Genomic DNA, 14,917 nt, shown 5'->3' on the forward strand with positions numbered 1-14,917 from the left:
ATATAATTCACTTAACATTTTTAAAATCCACAGTTAAAGCATTTGCCAAGGCTAAAAATTCACTGAAATGGAATATACAGAAAATGGAACTTGTTAAAAAAGATCAGGTAGGAGACCTAATGGGAGTCATTTTTTGATTATCAACTAAGCATGGGAGTCAAAGAATACGATATATAATTTTTTGTGAAGTACGGCAAAAGGTATATTAACATGGAAATAAAATGTAAGAGCACGGGGGGGCGGGAAATGGGATAACTGTAATAGCATAATCAATAAATATATTTTAAAAAATGTAAGAGCACATCATGTAATTGAAGTCAAAACTTAAAGTTGGGTAAAGCCTTTCTATCCCTCACATTTTTTTGTCTCAAACAAAAAAAATCAAGGCATATGTTTGGAATCACTGTAATCTCTCATCTAAAGATAAATGATGCCTTTTTATTGCCTCAATATTGATACATTTATGGATAGCCTATTGGGAAGCATATTTTTGAAATCAAAAGACCTGAACTAAAAATCTGACTCTGCCAGTCACAAGCCACGTCAATATACTGTAGCTCTGGGCAAGTCACAACCCCCTGAATGCTTTGGTTTCAACATTGTTGAAAAGTGGCCGAGAACTTCCCTTCCCATGTTACCAGCATTAAGACAAAGTCTATGAAATTATTTTGCAAATAAACTGAGGTACTTATAATTCTATCTAGCTTAAAAGTAACTGCAAAAGCATTTGTGATCAACTGACAAATTCCGTTTTGTGCAAGTAGCAGAGTTTATATCCCACGGAGAAAGTGCCACTACAGCTTCTTAACCTAACACATCACGGCACGTGGCAACCATTTCACAGACTAACAGTTATGCCTTTGGATGTATCTTTGTTAATATCTAATCCAGAGAGCCTTTTTTCCACAAAATGCTATTTCTTTATAAAGACTAATTTACATTTTACTTTGTCCTAGCATAACACAGAAGCAGCAAACGGTCCTATCTTTGGTTAACCTGGTACAGTTACCACAGACTGTGGCATGGGCTCTCCGTCCAGGTCCTGGGCTGACCAGCCTCGGGGCCTCAGCAGTTACTAACCCTCCCTGAGCCTCATGCTCCCCACTCCCCATAAAATGGGGAGAAAGCCCCCAACCTCCCATGGCTGTAGAGATTTAAGTGAGAAGATACATATAAAATGTCTAATGGGGCTATTCATGTGCTACATAAATATTAGCCTTCTCCCCTCATATCTTTTTGGCTTCTTTGGACCAACACAGAAGAAACTAAAATAATAAAAACAAAATGATAAGTTTTAACTCATAAACAATGTAAACATACGAACAGGTGTTCTGCCCCTTCCTGGCTCCCACTGCAGGAACCTCCTGCCTCCTCTCTCCTCCTCCTCCCTGGCTCCTCTCAGATGAGCAGCACCCATTTCTCCCTGCTGATCACAAGCCCTAGCGCCAGACGCCTCAACCACACCCAGGCCTGACGGCAGCTTTCCCCGAAGGCTTGGGTAGGTGCATCTCAGCCCAAATCAGTCCCTATTTCCAAAGGGCAGAGACAGAGACTAAGAGTACAGTATAGCTAAAATAACAATGAGGAGAGTAAGAGCAAGAGCAATTGTTATGGAGGCAACATTCGCCCAGTGCTTTTTGCCAGCAGGTCAGTGGACTCCTGTTGGCTGGCGATTCCTGCATTAGAAGACAGGGTCCAGGAATACAGTCAGTGTTTGCAAACTCCAGTGTACACAAGGGGCAGTGAAACTAATGCAGTAAGAGGAGCAGAGGAAACAATGATGTGAGGGAGGGGACTAGACTAACGGCACTTTCTTAGTCTCAAGTGGACTTCCTTGGCATTTGCCAGGAGAGAGTCTAAAACGAGACCACGTGAAGTGTGCATCTTTGAACCCGTGCACCGCTGTTCAGATGTCGCCAGCAGTGCTCCACACTGAACATTATAAATCCTACAATGGCCCAGTGAACAAGGGATATCATGTCTTCTTTTTATGTATTAAAAGGTGATTTTTAAATAGAAACAAAATATACGAAACACTGCATAACCCTGTTATGTAATTTTTTCATTTTCATTTTACCAGGAATCATACATAATCAAAGTGGCTCAGGTGAGGTTCTGGTGACCTAGAAATTGCACCCCCAGTTGGAAAAAGGCCAGTTGCCACCCGCTACGGCCAGTGATTAGCATGTGGGTCAGTGACTTGCTCAAGGTCATCCACCTGGCAATGCGTGGAGAAAGGACTGTCTCCCGGGCAGGCTGGTGCCACATGCTGCATTCCACTACGCTGCGCCACGTCCTGACTTCACTGGCAAGTCTAAGATAGACACATCAATAAAACTGAGGAGAACGGAAGCAGAAAAGATGGCGAATTCTGTAGTGCTAATTCTCTATCTAATTAGGTAGACCGCCATCCAACTCCAGCTTTCACGAGTAACTGGATTTAGGCAGAGAAAGCCAGGTCTGGCAACAATATAAAGATGCCTTGCCGCTGTATACCTGAACCTCATACAAAACAATATCAAATGTAAACTGTAATTGAAAAATAAAGTTTAAATAAATAAATAAAGATGCCTCAGGTTAGGGCAGGTAGTTGTCCAAAAGGGATAATCTAGACTAGGAAAAATGTTTTAACTTATTATGCCCTTGGTGCCTGATTGTCCTGGAGACGGGTAACAACCGCCCTTGCACTTTTTCTTAAGAGATTTCAGGCGGCAGCTACACTAGTTTGCCCAAATCCAGAACAGTCAGACTTCACACTCTGAATCTTTAATGGTTTTAATTTCTAACAAAATAGGAAAGATTTAGAAAAATGGATTCATATGGTGTGCTTTAAACATGAAACCAATTAGTAACACGAGACAAGTGACAAAAGGACTACGGTGTATGCACACGTCAGTAACATTAAAAAATGACAACAAGTAGTTCAGATCAGTGATTACCATGCGAAATCATTCTGGGAGAAGAAAAATGTCGCCAACGCAATGAGCACTCATGTCGCAAAAGGTAACATGAGACAGCCACAAAGTGAACGACTGGAAAAGGAAGTTGCTTCCTGCAGAGATCTCCACATGGGATTAACAAGTGAATCTAATTAGTCGGTGCAAGCATCACCAAGTATCCAATACTTAGGGACAAGTTCATAGTCAAAGGATGTCAAAAAGTAAAGGAGTGAATAATTAAGTGAATTAATGAGTGAATCAATGAAGTAAGCAACCAAGCCACCAATGGTCCAATCAAAAGGTAACCATAGAACTTTCCAGGTAGAAGAACCAGGTGACTTGCTCCCAGCTTCAATATAAAACTCACAAAAAAACATAGACTTGGAAAATCATTTGTGAAATTAAGAGACTATTATTAAAACTATGATGACGGGATTGAAAGGGTCACAGGAAACCCTGCTTCCTACAGGACGTCGTATCCGCCCTGAGCATTCACCATGCGGAGCCGCTCCCCATCTGACCTGCACTCTCTTCTTGCCCTTCTCCTCCCCTGCATATCTCTTCTGATACCTCCAATGCTGCTTCTCAGTTTTCATACTAGAAGCTAATTCACAGCTTCTCTCTTATCGATGTGATAAACCAACCAACCACAGTGTGGGATGAAGACTTTGGCCTTTGAACCTTCTCGGTTATTCTTTCTCACCAGGTGTCCAGTCACTAACTGTGTTTCTTCCATGTCAAAAGGGTGGGACTTGGGGCAACCTCTCAGGTTAGACTGTCTTAGAAGAGCTCAGGAGATTTAGAAAACCAGCCTCTGAATACAGTCTCATAGTATAAAAATGCTGTGTGTACATATACCCACGCACCTGCGTGCACGTTCATTTACCTGATACTTAATTTTTGCTTAATCCTGGCATAAGGCAAGGATCTTGACACAGATTATTCTTTTGATCCTACAAAAAAACTATGAGAAGGGGCTATTATTACCCTTATTCTACACACGACATAGAAGGTAAAATAACTTAGCCACATTCACAGAGCATGGACTTGGGGTAATGAGCATTGAACCCAAGCCTAGTGACGAGGAGTCAAACCTCTACAATCTACAGAACACATTAAAATGTTTAAACATCTGGATAACTGGGAGTCAATTGACAGAGTGACAATAACACAAGAGACAATAAAACACTTAAAATCAGAAACTTGATGACCAAAAAGAGAATACTGCCTTTCCTTCTTGCCTGCCACCAAAGAAAGTCTTTTTTCTTTAGCTTTTCAACTACCATAAAGAAAAGGATTAAGAAGTATAACAGGAAGGATTTTAGACTGGTATATCTACTCTTTCTTACTTCTGTTCATTCCACAGAATACAATTGGAGGGAAATTCTTAATTCGTGACATCACTTACTTTCTCAACACGATAAATAGTTGTTTCCACCCTTCCAGGCGCACTGGATAGAATACACGCGCTTCTCCTATTTCTGGAATGAAAGCTGCCACTGACCGCTGGCACACTGAGCAGGACACGGAGCCCGCGGCCCCAGGTGCATGCAGCTCTGCACACTTCCCTCCCAGTCACTGCTCCACCTGGTGTGGAGGAGGTTCTGACATCTGAAACGCTCACTTCACTGCATGCCTAGCCGACTCAGCAATATCCTTCTCCAAAAGCAGGTATCTGCAGAAGAGGAGGTCCCACGACTGTGCAAAAGCCACAAAACCAGGAGTGATTCCACCCAGAACAAATAACTGAATCCTGGAGAACTTAGAAAAGAGACCAGGCAAAAACATACATTTCACATTCTCAACTCATAAGACAAAGACCATCTCATGTGTGAATACGAAAATGCAAAAGTGGGACAGATGACTGGCAGAGAGCTACTGGCTTTGAAATCCCCATTAGGCTGTTTATCCAGGGGCCTTCTCTATTCTGAGGGTAGGGAGGTATGTCTGCCTTTCCTCCCTCCCTTACAAATGCAGGCCTTTTCTCCATCCCAGTGATGAAAAGCGGGTGAAACTTTAGTCATCACGTTGCTGCTTTGTTAGAGGAAGAGATTGGCTGTAGGCTGAAAATACTGGTCCAGAAGAGACTCCGGATTCAGGCAGGCTCAGGAAATGAGTCGTGTCTGTTTCACTCTTTGTTGGCACAGTTCATCTACAGATGCTGGGAAAAACAGTCTTCCTCTGAAGCACAAGCATCATCCCATTGCACTAGCAATGAAGCTGTTGTGGGCCACCCAGGGAAAGCCACAGCCCCTGACCTGGCCAGATTCCTGCCTGGGAGCCAGCCTGACCCACAAAGGTACCCCATCTTCCAGCTCCAGCATTGAGGACGCACAACATTTCATGGGCCAATCTTCCACCTTCTAGTCACATCAGAGGAATCTCATCCAATCTGTGGCATTACAAAGTTATCTACACAGCCCAGACCTCTCCTCTAAACTCCAGATTCTAATTTCCAATTGCCTTCTCAATTAAAAATCCAAAGGCATCTCAAACCTAAGACACCCAAACTCTGCTCATGACTAGCTCCTCTCCTCCCCGCTCTCAACCTACCTTTCCCATCATCTTCCCCATCCTTTTAGTTCCCCAGGACCAGTACCTCACAGTCAATCCTCACTCTTACACCCCTCGTCTAAGTCATCAACAGTTCTTGTTAGTTCCGCCTTTGAGACAGACCCAGAATCTGACCATTACTACCAGCTGGGTTAACACAGAGCGGTGGCATTCCTTCTGGAGGCTTCAGGGGAAAATCCATTCTCTTTCCTTTACAGCTTCTGGAGGCCACCTGCATTATCTGGCTCATGGTCCCCCCGATGCACGCGTCCAACCTTGTGATTCTGTCATCACCCCTACTACTACTTCCTCTCTCTTCCCCTCCTGCTTCCCTCTTCTAAGGACTCCTGACTACACTGGGCTTGCCTGGGCCATGCGGAATAATCTCCCCATCTCAGGAGTCTACATCACATTTATAAAGCCCTTTAACCATGCAGGGTAACGTATTCCCAGGGTCTGGTGACTAGGATGGGGAAGCTTTGGGAGGCTATTATTTACGCTCCTACACTATCGCACCGAAGTAAAAGTCCAAGTCCTTACAATGGCCACAAGTGACTATGGGAGGCAGTCCCCACTTCCTATCTAAGCTCACCTCTTCCAGCTCTCCCCTTCGCTCACTCCATTCCAGCTACACTAGTCTCACTGTTATTCCTCAACACACAAGCCTATCTCAGGCCTCGGCACCTGCTGTTCCCTCTGCCAGGGGAGCTCCCTCCCTCCTCTAGGTCTCTGCTTAAAAGACACCACCTTACGGGTGAGGTGTTCTCTGTTCACTCTCTAATAGAGCAGTAATTTCACCCCCATTTGCACACTACCTTCCATGCTTATTTTTCTTCCTAGAGTACTTATCATCGTCTGGTACCCACCCACCCTCCCCCACTAGGATGTCACAAAGGCTGTTCTGTCTCTTGTTGTATCTTCAGGAAATAAACATGAAGCCTGGGGCTCAATAAACAGTTGCTGAATATATGAATTTTACTTTATTAGAAAAGTAAGTTCCTTGGAGACAAGACCTGGCCTAAAGTAGAAACGCAGTAAATGTCTGAATGAATAAATAAATGGATTGGTAAGTGACAGACCCAATTTATATCTGATTTTATAAGGATAAATTGGACTAACATCAAATCAGGCAGGTTATGGTGTAGGAATCAGACACAGCAGCTAAAGTAACTCGGGTACACAACAAAAGGAAGCCACACGATTACACACTGGAACCCCACCCAAGCCCCTGGCTTTCTCTCGCGTGTCCCCGCATGTTCTCCTACCTGACAGGTCAGAACTCAGCTGGATTCCCTTGCTTGGCCAAATATTCTTACCAACAAGGTTTCTAGTTAATAAATTCCAAACTTATTTTTAAAGGAAATTTCACAGAAATCTCAAAAGCATTTATCTTGCTTATTCCGATTTGTAAAAAAAACATACAGGGGAGAGATCATTATCCACACTTTAAAATGCACCCAGAAAATAAATAAAATCCAGATTTCCACTTCTAAGTGAAGTCATTTCATATATCTCATAGCAATATCTGTTATAATTACCTATTTATATATTTTCTACTTTTGTTAGATAAAAGCAATACTAAATTTTTATTATCTTTGTTCTTCCAAAAATCTTCCCCATGATTCCAGACTGAAATAGTCATTCATCTCTACTTCCAAAGTCTTGGGGGTTTTTTTTGTCATTCTTTCAGTGAAAAAGAAATGCAGACAACTGTAAATGAACAATAAAGTAATTTAAAAAATAAAAAAATAAAAAAAAATAAAATGCACCCAGAGCAGTGACTGGTGTGGCTCAGTTGGTTGGGTGCCACACTGTGAAGCAAAATGTCACCGGTTTGATTCCTAGTCAGGGCACATGCCTGGGTTGCAGGTTTGGTCCTCAGTCGGGTGAGTTCAAGAGGCAACCAATGTTTCTGTCTCACATTGATGTTTCTCTCCCTCTCTCTCCCCCTCCCTTCCCTTCTCTCTAAAAATAAATAAAGTCTTCTAAATAAATAAATAAATAAAATGCACCCGGAGCAAACCTGCAGCCAGTGGATGCTGGTAGAGCAGGCATAATGAACTTCAAGTGCATTGGCCCTGACCCCAGAGCAGCTCCACATGAGCACGGAGGAGAGTCGGTTCACAAAGGATACTCCTGCTGTGGCTGTGTGTTTAGTGCAGGATAGAACCCCGGGGACAATGCGACTAGATTGGAGTGGAACAGGGGAACAGCAATTGGTTTCCCAGAGGCCATCTTATCTGCATTTTGCAAAGTGTTACTCTGGCCCTGCTGTTCACACATCACCCCAGTCAGCCATGCAAATGGCCACATTGTGTCACCTGTCCTCCCGCTACCCTCCCGGGAAGTGAGCCAGTGTTGCATCCTGTTCACACTTGGAAACCGCTTTCTAGGAATCCTTCTACTGACACACATGGGAAGGAGTACACCACGGTGGTTAGCAGTGCGGACCTGGAGGACAGCCTCTCTGGCTTCATTCCCACCTTTGTGACTCACTAACTGTGTCCCTAAGAACATGTCACCATCTCCAAGCCTCAGTTTCCTCACCTCTAACTTATCACGCTTATTACAGTAACAGGAGCGAGTATAGGAAAAGCACTCATACTTGTGTCTCCGCCCACAAGGCCTTAATACCTACTGGCTATTGTTATCTTGCTATCGATTATAGTTGACTTTTTTTTTAATCACTGTTTAAAAATAAATAATGCATCTGTCTTCATCTTGAATTAGATTTGTAACAGAAACTCCCAGGGATTTATCATTTATTTCCAGCTAAGTGTTTACCTGTAATTAGGGAAAACTGCCACCAGGCAGATATTAAGATTAAGCTTTTCTAGATATAGCTCACAAAAATAAAGTTATTTAAAGACTTTCCCCTTAATTCTACTGCTGAATAAAAACCATGTAAGCTGTTATCAGAGAACTTAACAGAAATGTTAGACAAATATGATAATGTGCCCTACGTAAAAAGGATAAGCAATATGAGTAAGATTTTAACATATAAATACACAGGTGTATGTAGGTTCAATTAGGTCTTTTCTCTAACAAATTATAATCTAATAGAAATCATCGATCAATATAATGTCCTACATTGCCTCACTGCTTGAAAAATAAAATGAAATAATAAAATACACTTTTTTTTTCATTTCTCCTAATCACACTAGGGACGCAGGCCAGACACGACAAGTGAGCCTTACCAAATTAGACAAGAATTTTTCTCCTGCATGCGATTCTGATTCAACAGGTTGGGAGGGAGGAGGTATTTGTATTCACAAAATCGCTCCTGGTATTAGTAACGCTAACACCTATGGTTTACAATCACTGTAAAGAATCTTTCTTTTGACAAGAAGTTTTCTGCCTTAAAAGCATTTGTAAAGACATGTTCTTGGTCCTGTATTTGCTCCAAAAGGGAGACTTGACTGCTTGTAACTCAGAGAAGGGAAAGTGCTGAGTTATTCTTCTGCCCTTAAAACAGCACAACCCTCTCTAGGCTCTCTCCCTCTCTACACCAACGAAGGAGCGAAAGGAAATGGATAAGGTGGGGACAGAAAAACTTCCCATTTGTTCCATGAATCATGTGAATGCTTTTCCTCTCCTTTAGAACAGCACCAGCAATGCTTCCCGTGCTGATGGAAAAGTCCTCTGTCTGCGTTTCCCACCTGTGGCTACTGAGCACATGAAACGTGGCTCGTGGCTTCCATGCTGAACAGCACGCATCACTCGGAATAGAAGTCAGACTCTGCCTGCTCATAGGCTTCTCAAAACCTTGCTATCCTATCTGAGGGCCTCATTTCATTAATTCGTCCAGGACGCATTCCATAAGCACATACCCCGTGTACACAGTAGGCAAGGAGAAACAAATAGAGAACCGCCCCCCCACTCTCAGTGAGCTTACATTCCAATTTATAATAACTTGGTGTCTTTAAAATCACCAGGCTCATCTTAGGTACCTCCTCCAAGAACTCTGGGCTAAATGTGTTTTTTTAAATGATGGTATTTGGGAGGAAAGCAAAGAGCCATAGATTGAGAAAGAGTGCAGTTCAACAGGTAGAAGACTTTAAAGGTTACCGAGCGTGTGCACAAGCAGAGTGAACTCACGAGCCTTTTCCAGAAGGGTAGCCTAACCTCACTAACAGAGTAACAGGCGTGGATGTTCTCTCCGAGGAAGGTCAGAGCCCGCCTTGGGCCATCTGAGTGACCAGGCAGAAGGGTAAGATTCCACTGCCAGGGGGATAGGACTGGGGAATTCCCAGCTAGAACACACTTAAAAATTCCCAATGGTGGTGGAATCAGGAGAGAACCAATACTGGAAAAGGAGTTTCAAACAGCTGTAAGTAAACACTATTTGGTAAAGGTTTACAAGAGATTAAAATAAAAAACATATGGGATTAAAAAGATAAAAGTGGTGGTTTGATTACAAAAACAAAACCCACCCCCAGCCAGTAGAGGAGAAGCCACCGAGGAGACCATCCCCACTGATCTCAGGCCCCTCACTACAGCAGGCCACTTTCATCGGCAGTTTCTGAGACTCCGGGTGCTGCGGCTGCTGACCGTGGCGTCCAGCAGGTCAGGCCCGTCACAGCTGGACTCTGGCCAGTAACAAATGCTAGTGGAAGTGATCAGAATGGGGTCTTCGGTGGAGTATTTGCCAACAAGAGGAGAGAGGGTTGTTCAGAATTGCTGCGTTTGGGTAATTGGTATTAATTAAATCCAGAACTAAACTCATTCATCAGCAACCTTACCTAGTTCTGGGGGCAGAACAGTCAGGCGGTTCCCCTGAATGTGGAGCTCCTTAAGCTGACTAAGCTCCCCGATTTCCTTCGGCAGCGAGATCAGGTCGTTATCTCTAAGGCTGAGCTAAATATAAGAAAACAAGGGGTTGTCAAAACAATTTCACATGAACTCCCATAAAGAGGCACCGAACATAAACTCTTGTCCTCTTCCATGCCCTCTCTTCTTTAAGCCTCAGTCCTCCCAACTTATTTACAAGTGTCTGCAGATGAACAAAAACAGTATTGAGAGTTGTGGTTTATTCCTGCAAAACAAACCTACTCCTGCTCAAATCAACTTGATTCAACTTCTACAGGGGCTGCAGAGGTGAATTGATTTTCTCAGAATTTAGATAAATTACTTACTATCTGCAACTTTGTGAGCTTCCCAATATCTGGCGGCAGGATTTCGAAATCGTTGTCACTTAGATAGAGTGCGCGCAGGGTGGCTGCAAATTAAACAGCAATATATAAACAGGGTGGCATGGAACCCAACCATCTGGGGTCTGATCAATACAAGGGAGTCAGCTTTGATTAATGACCCTGGCCTGGTGAAAAGCCCGTGACACACCCAGGGCTCGCAATAATAACAAGCAGGTCAAACTTAGATTTACTGGCTTATTGTGGGGCTGGTGTGTTCAGGAAAACATCTATATCCAGGAGCACTGATGCAATTAACAACTGTGGGCACCGGAGTTTTTGACACAAAGTCTCAATACATTTGCAGAAGAGATAGCTATTCTTCTTCTTTTACTTCCGATTCACATTTATTACTCCATTTGCATCCAAAGTAAAGCAAAGAAAACTCTGTGTCACTTATATCAATGCTCAGGCAAAAGGCTCTTCCATGTAAAGAGAACTATGTTAAAAATAAACAAACAACTAAAAGGCTTTGTGGTCGTGGAGGCCAAAATCCCTGTTCACTGTTTTCATAATCAGACTAATTACTCATGACCCCTGAACACTGAAAAGGAACAGGTCAGAGGCAATGACCCCCTGCACAGTCAAAAATCCCCCTGCACAGTTCAACTTCTGACCTTCAAACTGAACTGCCAACAGCCCGCTGTGGACAGGACGCCTCACTGAAAACAGTCAATGGACACATTAACTATGTAACAGTGTTACATGCTGTATTCTTACAATAAAGTAAGCCAGAGAAGAGAAAATGTCATTAAGAAAATCATAAGAAAGTATGTTTACTGTATATACTGAAAAAAATCCACATATAAGTGGACCTGCACAGTTCAAACCCATGTTGTTCAAGGGTGAACTGTATCATTACTTGTTTTTATAGCCTTAACAACAAAAATAAATTAGGACAAAGGGGCTAAAATAATGACGTGGAGTTCAAAAACAGAGAAAAGCCTAACTTAGGCAGAATACCAATAATCAGAAATTAGTTCACAATATTTCACAATGATAACATGATCCGAATTACTAAAGGCAAAAATCCTAAAGAATCTTTTTGTCCTCAACCAAAAAGGAGTATAACCAGATATATGTATTTTTTGTCTGTTTACAGGTATTCAATTACATTCCAATGTTTTAAAATTTGACAGAATTGTATGTTAACTTACATAACAAAAAAAAAATTTATTCCAGGGCCCAAGAAAATATTTTAGAGTTGCTTTCACATGCTTAAGAAAGTCTGAGAGAGGGTATAGATAAGGTTTTTAAAAATGTAATTTTAGAGCCTAGCTCAGAAAATTCAGTATTTCTGGATGACACATATGTCGCTATTTGGAGAAGCAGAAAGAACAGTCATTGAAGGAAAGCATGAGTTCTTGAAAAAAAATCAGTTTTCCCTAATTCTTATAAGCATTTTCAACAAGAATTTGTTTGCATAGGAAAAAATAAAGTGTGTTTAATTGTGTACTATCAATAAAATGGACTACATCAATAACAGCACTTTCTAAAAGGCTTAGAACAAGAATTATGGCTAGAAATCTTAAAACCTCTGTCAGTGGTTTATTAATAGGTATTTTTATAACTAACAAATAATTAACTGTAACATGGAAGGGCACAGGTATTATTACATATTTTGCATGTACTTTAAAAATGAAACTCAAACTTCTTAGCTAAATGTGAGACGATCTCAGTTAGATAAGTAACCTCTGTCAGAAAGTTAATACGACAGCACTAAGTCCCCTGCAGCGCAACGGTGTCCGACGACTATCTACCAAATACACACACTGCTGAGCTACGAAGGAATATTCAAAAGGAGTCTGTAAAGGAAAAAAATGTATGTCCAATAATTTCTCTTGGAGTTTTGGCCCTGGCAAATAAATTTCACTTTTAGAACGCAAAGTACCGTGTTAAGAAGATTTATAGAATTAAAAGTTTCTTACTCAGGTAGAAGAAGTTTCCAGGAAGGGAATTTTCATTCAAGTTGTTGTAAGTCAAATCAAGGACCTCAAGAGCTGGGAGAGAGCCAAATCCTCGAGGCAAAGTGTTTAGTCTATTCATGCTGTCGGTGGGGAAAAAAATCCAAGACGTCACATACGAAACACGTTTAGACAGATACTCAGATCACCAATGTGTCACAAGCCTAAGAGCCACGTGTGAGAGGCTGAAACTCTAAAAGGGGCCGTAGTTCTACAACCACTCTGTGTTGTCTTCACCAACCTCATAATGTTAGTCTGAGAACCTACATGGCTGTGAAGCATTTGAAAATGTCTTAGTTGTCATTTTCACCAGTGGTGATGCTCAATCATTGTTTTACACAAAGAAAATTAAATCATCACAAAATATCTGTCCTTCCAGAGAAAAAGTTCCTTACAAATGTAGCAATAATAACACCTCAAAAAGAGACACAGTAAGCTTTGTAACTTTCAGACTTGCCGCATTTCACTTATTCCTCCCAAAAGAAAGGGAAAAAAATCACTTTTTTATTCTGCAACTTCTAACATTCAAAATGATCTCCAATAAGGAAGGCGCTTTCGAGGAGCTGAGGGAGGGGAAGTGGGAGGCGGTTGTGTCACGGGATAGAGTTGCAGTGTTGCGGGATGAGAAACCCCTGCAGACCGGCTGCACAGCAATGCGAATGCACTTAACACAACTGAATCACACTTAGAATGGTTAGGATGGTAAATTTTATGTTATGTGAACTTTACCGCAATAGAAAACAATGTATCTCCAATGAAATGTAAGGCAAATTATTCTTCTATTATTCTGTTTTATAATTTTTTCAAGACCCTATTTTTCTTTTCTTTAATTTTAAATTTATTTATTTATTTTTATTCGGTTACAATTGTCTGCATTTTCTCCCCATGCCTCCACCCCACCCCAGCTGAACCCACCTCCCTCCCCCACCTCTACCCTCCCCCTTGATTTTGTCCTTGTGTCCTTTATAGTGGTTCCTATAGACCCCTCTCCCCACTATCTCCTCCCCACTCCCCTCTGGCTATTGTTACAATGTTCTTAATTTCAATGTCTCTGGTTATATTTTCTTTGCTTTTTTCTTTTGTTGACTATGTTCCAGTTAAAGGTGAGATCATATGGTATTTGTTCCTCACCACCTGGCTTATTTCACTTAGCATAATGCTCTCCAGTTCCATCCATGCCACTGCAAAGGGTATAAGCTCCTTCTTTCTCTCTGCTGCGTAGAATTCCATTGTATAAATGTACCATAATGTTTTGATCCACTAAACAAATCAACAAACAAATGTTGGAGAGGAAGTGGAGAAAAGGGAACCCTAGTACATTGTTGGTGGGAATGCAGACTGGTGCAGCCACTGTGGAAAACAGTATGGAATTTCCTCAGAAAACTAAAAATGGAACTGCCCTTTGACTCAGCAATTCTGTTACTGGGATTATACCCTAAGAACCCTGCAACCCCAATCCAAAAGAACCTATGCACCCCAATGTTCATAGCAGCACAATTTACAATAGCCAAGTACTGGAAGCAACCTAAGATCCTATTTTTCTTAACACTATTCTCTCTGAGCGTAGGTAAAAGTTGACTTTTAAATGATTTTTAAAATATCTAATAAAGGCTGACATGTTAAAAGGTGGGAGGGACTGTGAACTACAAATAATTCTAGACATCGATCCTTCTCCTGTGAGCTACAATCCTGTCCACACCCACCAACCAGGCCTCACAAAAAGGAGTGATCTCTTCCTCTACATGGGCAGAAAAGTCCTAGGTTAACTTTACACTTAATAAAATAACATCCATGATAATTTGCTGTGATGATAATAACTGGTACTTTCTATGAACTTATAATTTGTGAAGCACATTTATATCAAGCATTTCACCTGAATCATCAAAACATATGTAACATACACAGGACAGCACTTATAATCACCTCTGTAATGTTGAAATGAAAAACAGGCCAACACAGGTTAAGTACCGAAGACTTTTGACTCAAGTGAAGGGGTGACAGGGGCCCGAGAGCACCCAGCACCTCACAGGGGCCAAGGCACTCCTGATCCTTGGACTCCGGTGCGAGGATGCGAGTCACCTGAAGGACAAGTCGGACAGTGGGAAAGGTACAGAAGCACACCTCAGGTGCTTCTTTCTCCCAACATTGCTCTTACCCATCTTTAAAAATCACCACTAAAGTTTTTCTCTCCAAACACAGAAGCACACTTTGAAACACACAGTGCAGGAAATCCATGATGAGACTTCCTTAGAGCAGCAATTTTCAACCTTTT

The 14,917-nt window shown here is 41.8% G+C and overlaps 1 protein-coding gene across 5 annotated transcripts in view; it reads right to left on the reverse strand.

The window, feature by feature from the left end:
- Positions 1–14,917, reverse strand: part of RSU1 (Ras suppressor protein 1) — a 189,309-nt gene that overhangs the window by 126,506 nt on the left and 47,886 nt on the right. For all 5 annotated transcript variants that reach the window (XM_045183669.3, XM_045183664.2, XM_024576023.3 and 2 more), the window contains 3 exons: positions 12,610–12,728; positions 10,628–10,710; positions 10,235–10,349 (listed from right to left, as the gene is read on the reverse strand). In XM_045183669.3, the coding sequence (XP_045039604.1) occupies positions 10,235–10,349; positions 10,628–10,710; positions 12,610–12,728 (317 nt within the window). The remainder of the gene's footprint in view (positions 1–10,234; positions 10,350–10,627; positions 10,711–12,609; positions 12,729–14,917) is intronic.

The sequence above is a fragment of the Desmodus rotundus genome, chromosome 4, assembly GCF_022682495.2.
Source record: "Desmodus rotundus isolate HL8 chromosome 4, HLdesRot8A.1, whole genome shotgun sequence".
NCBI lineage: Eukaryota > Metazoa > Chordata > Mammalia > Chiroptera > Phyllostomidae > Desmodus > Desmodus rotundus.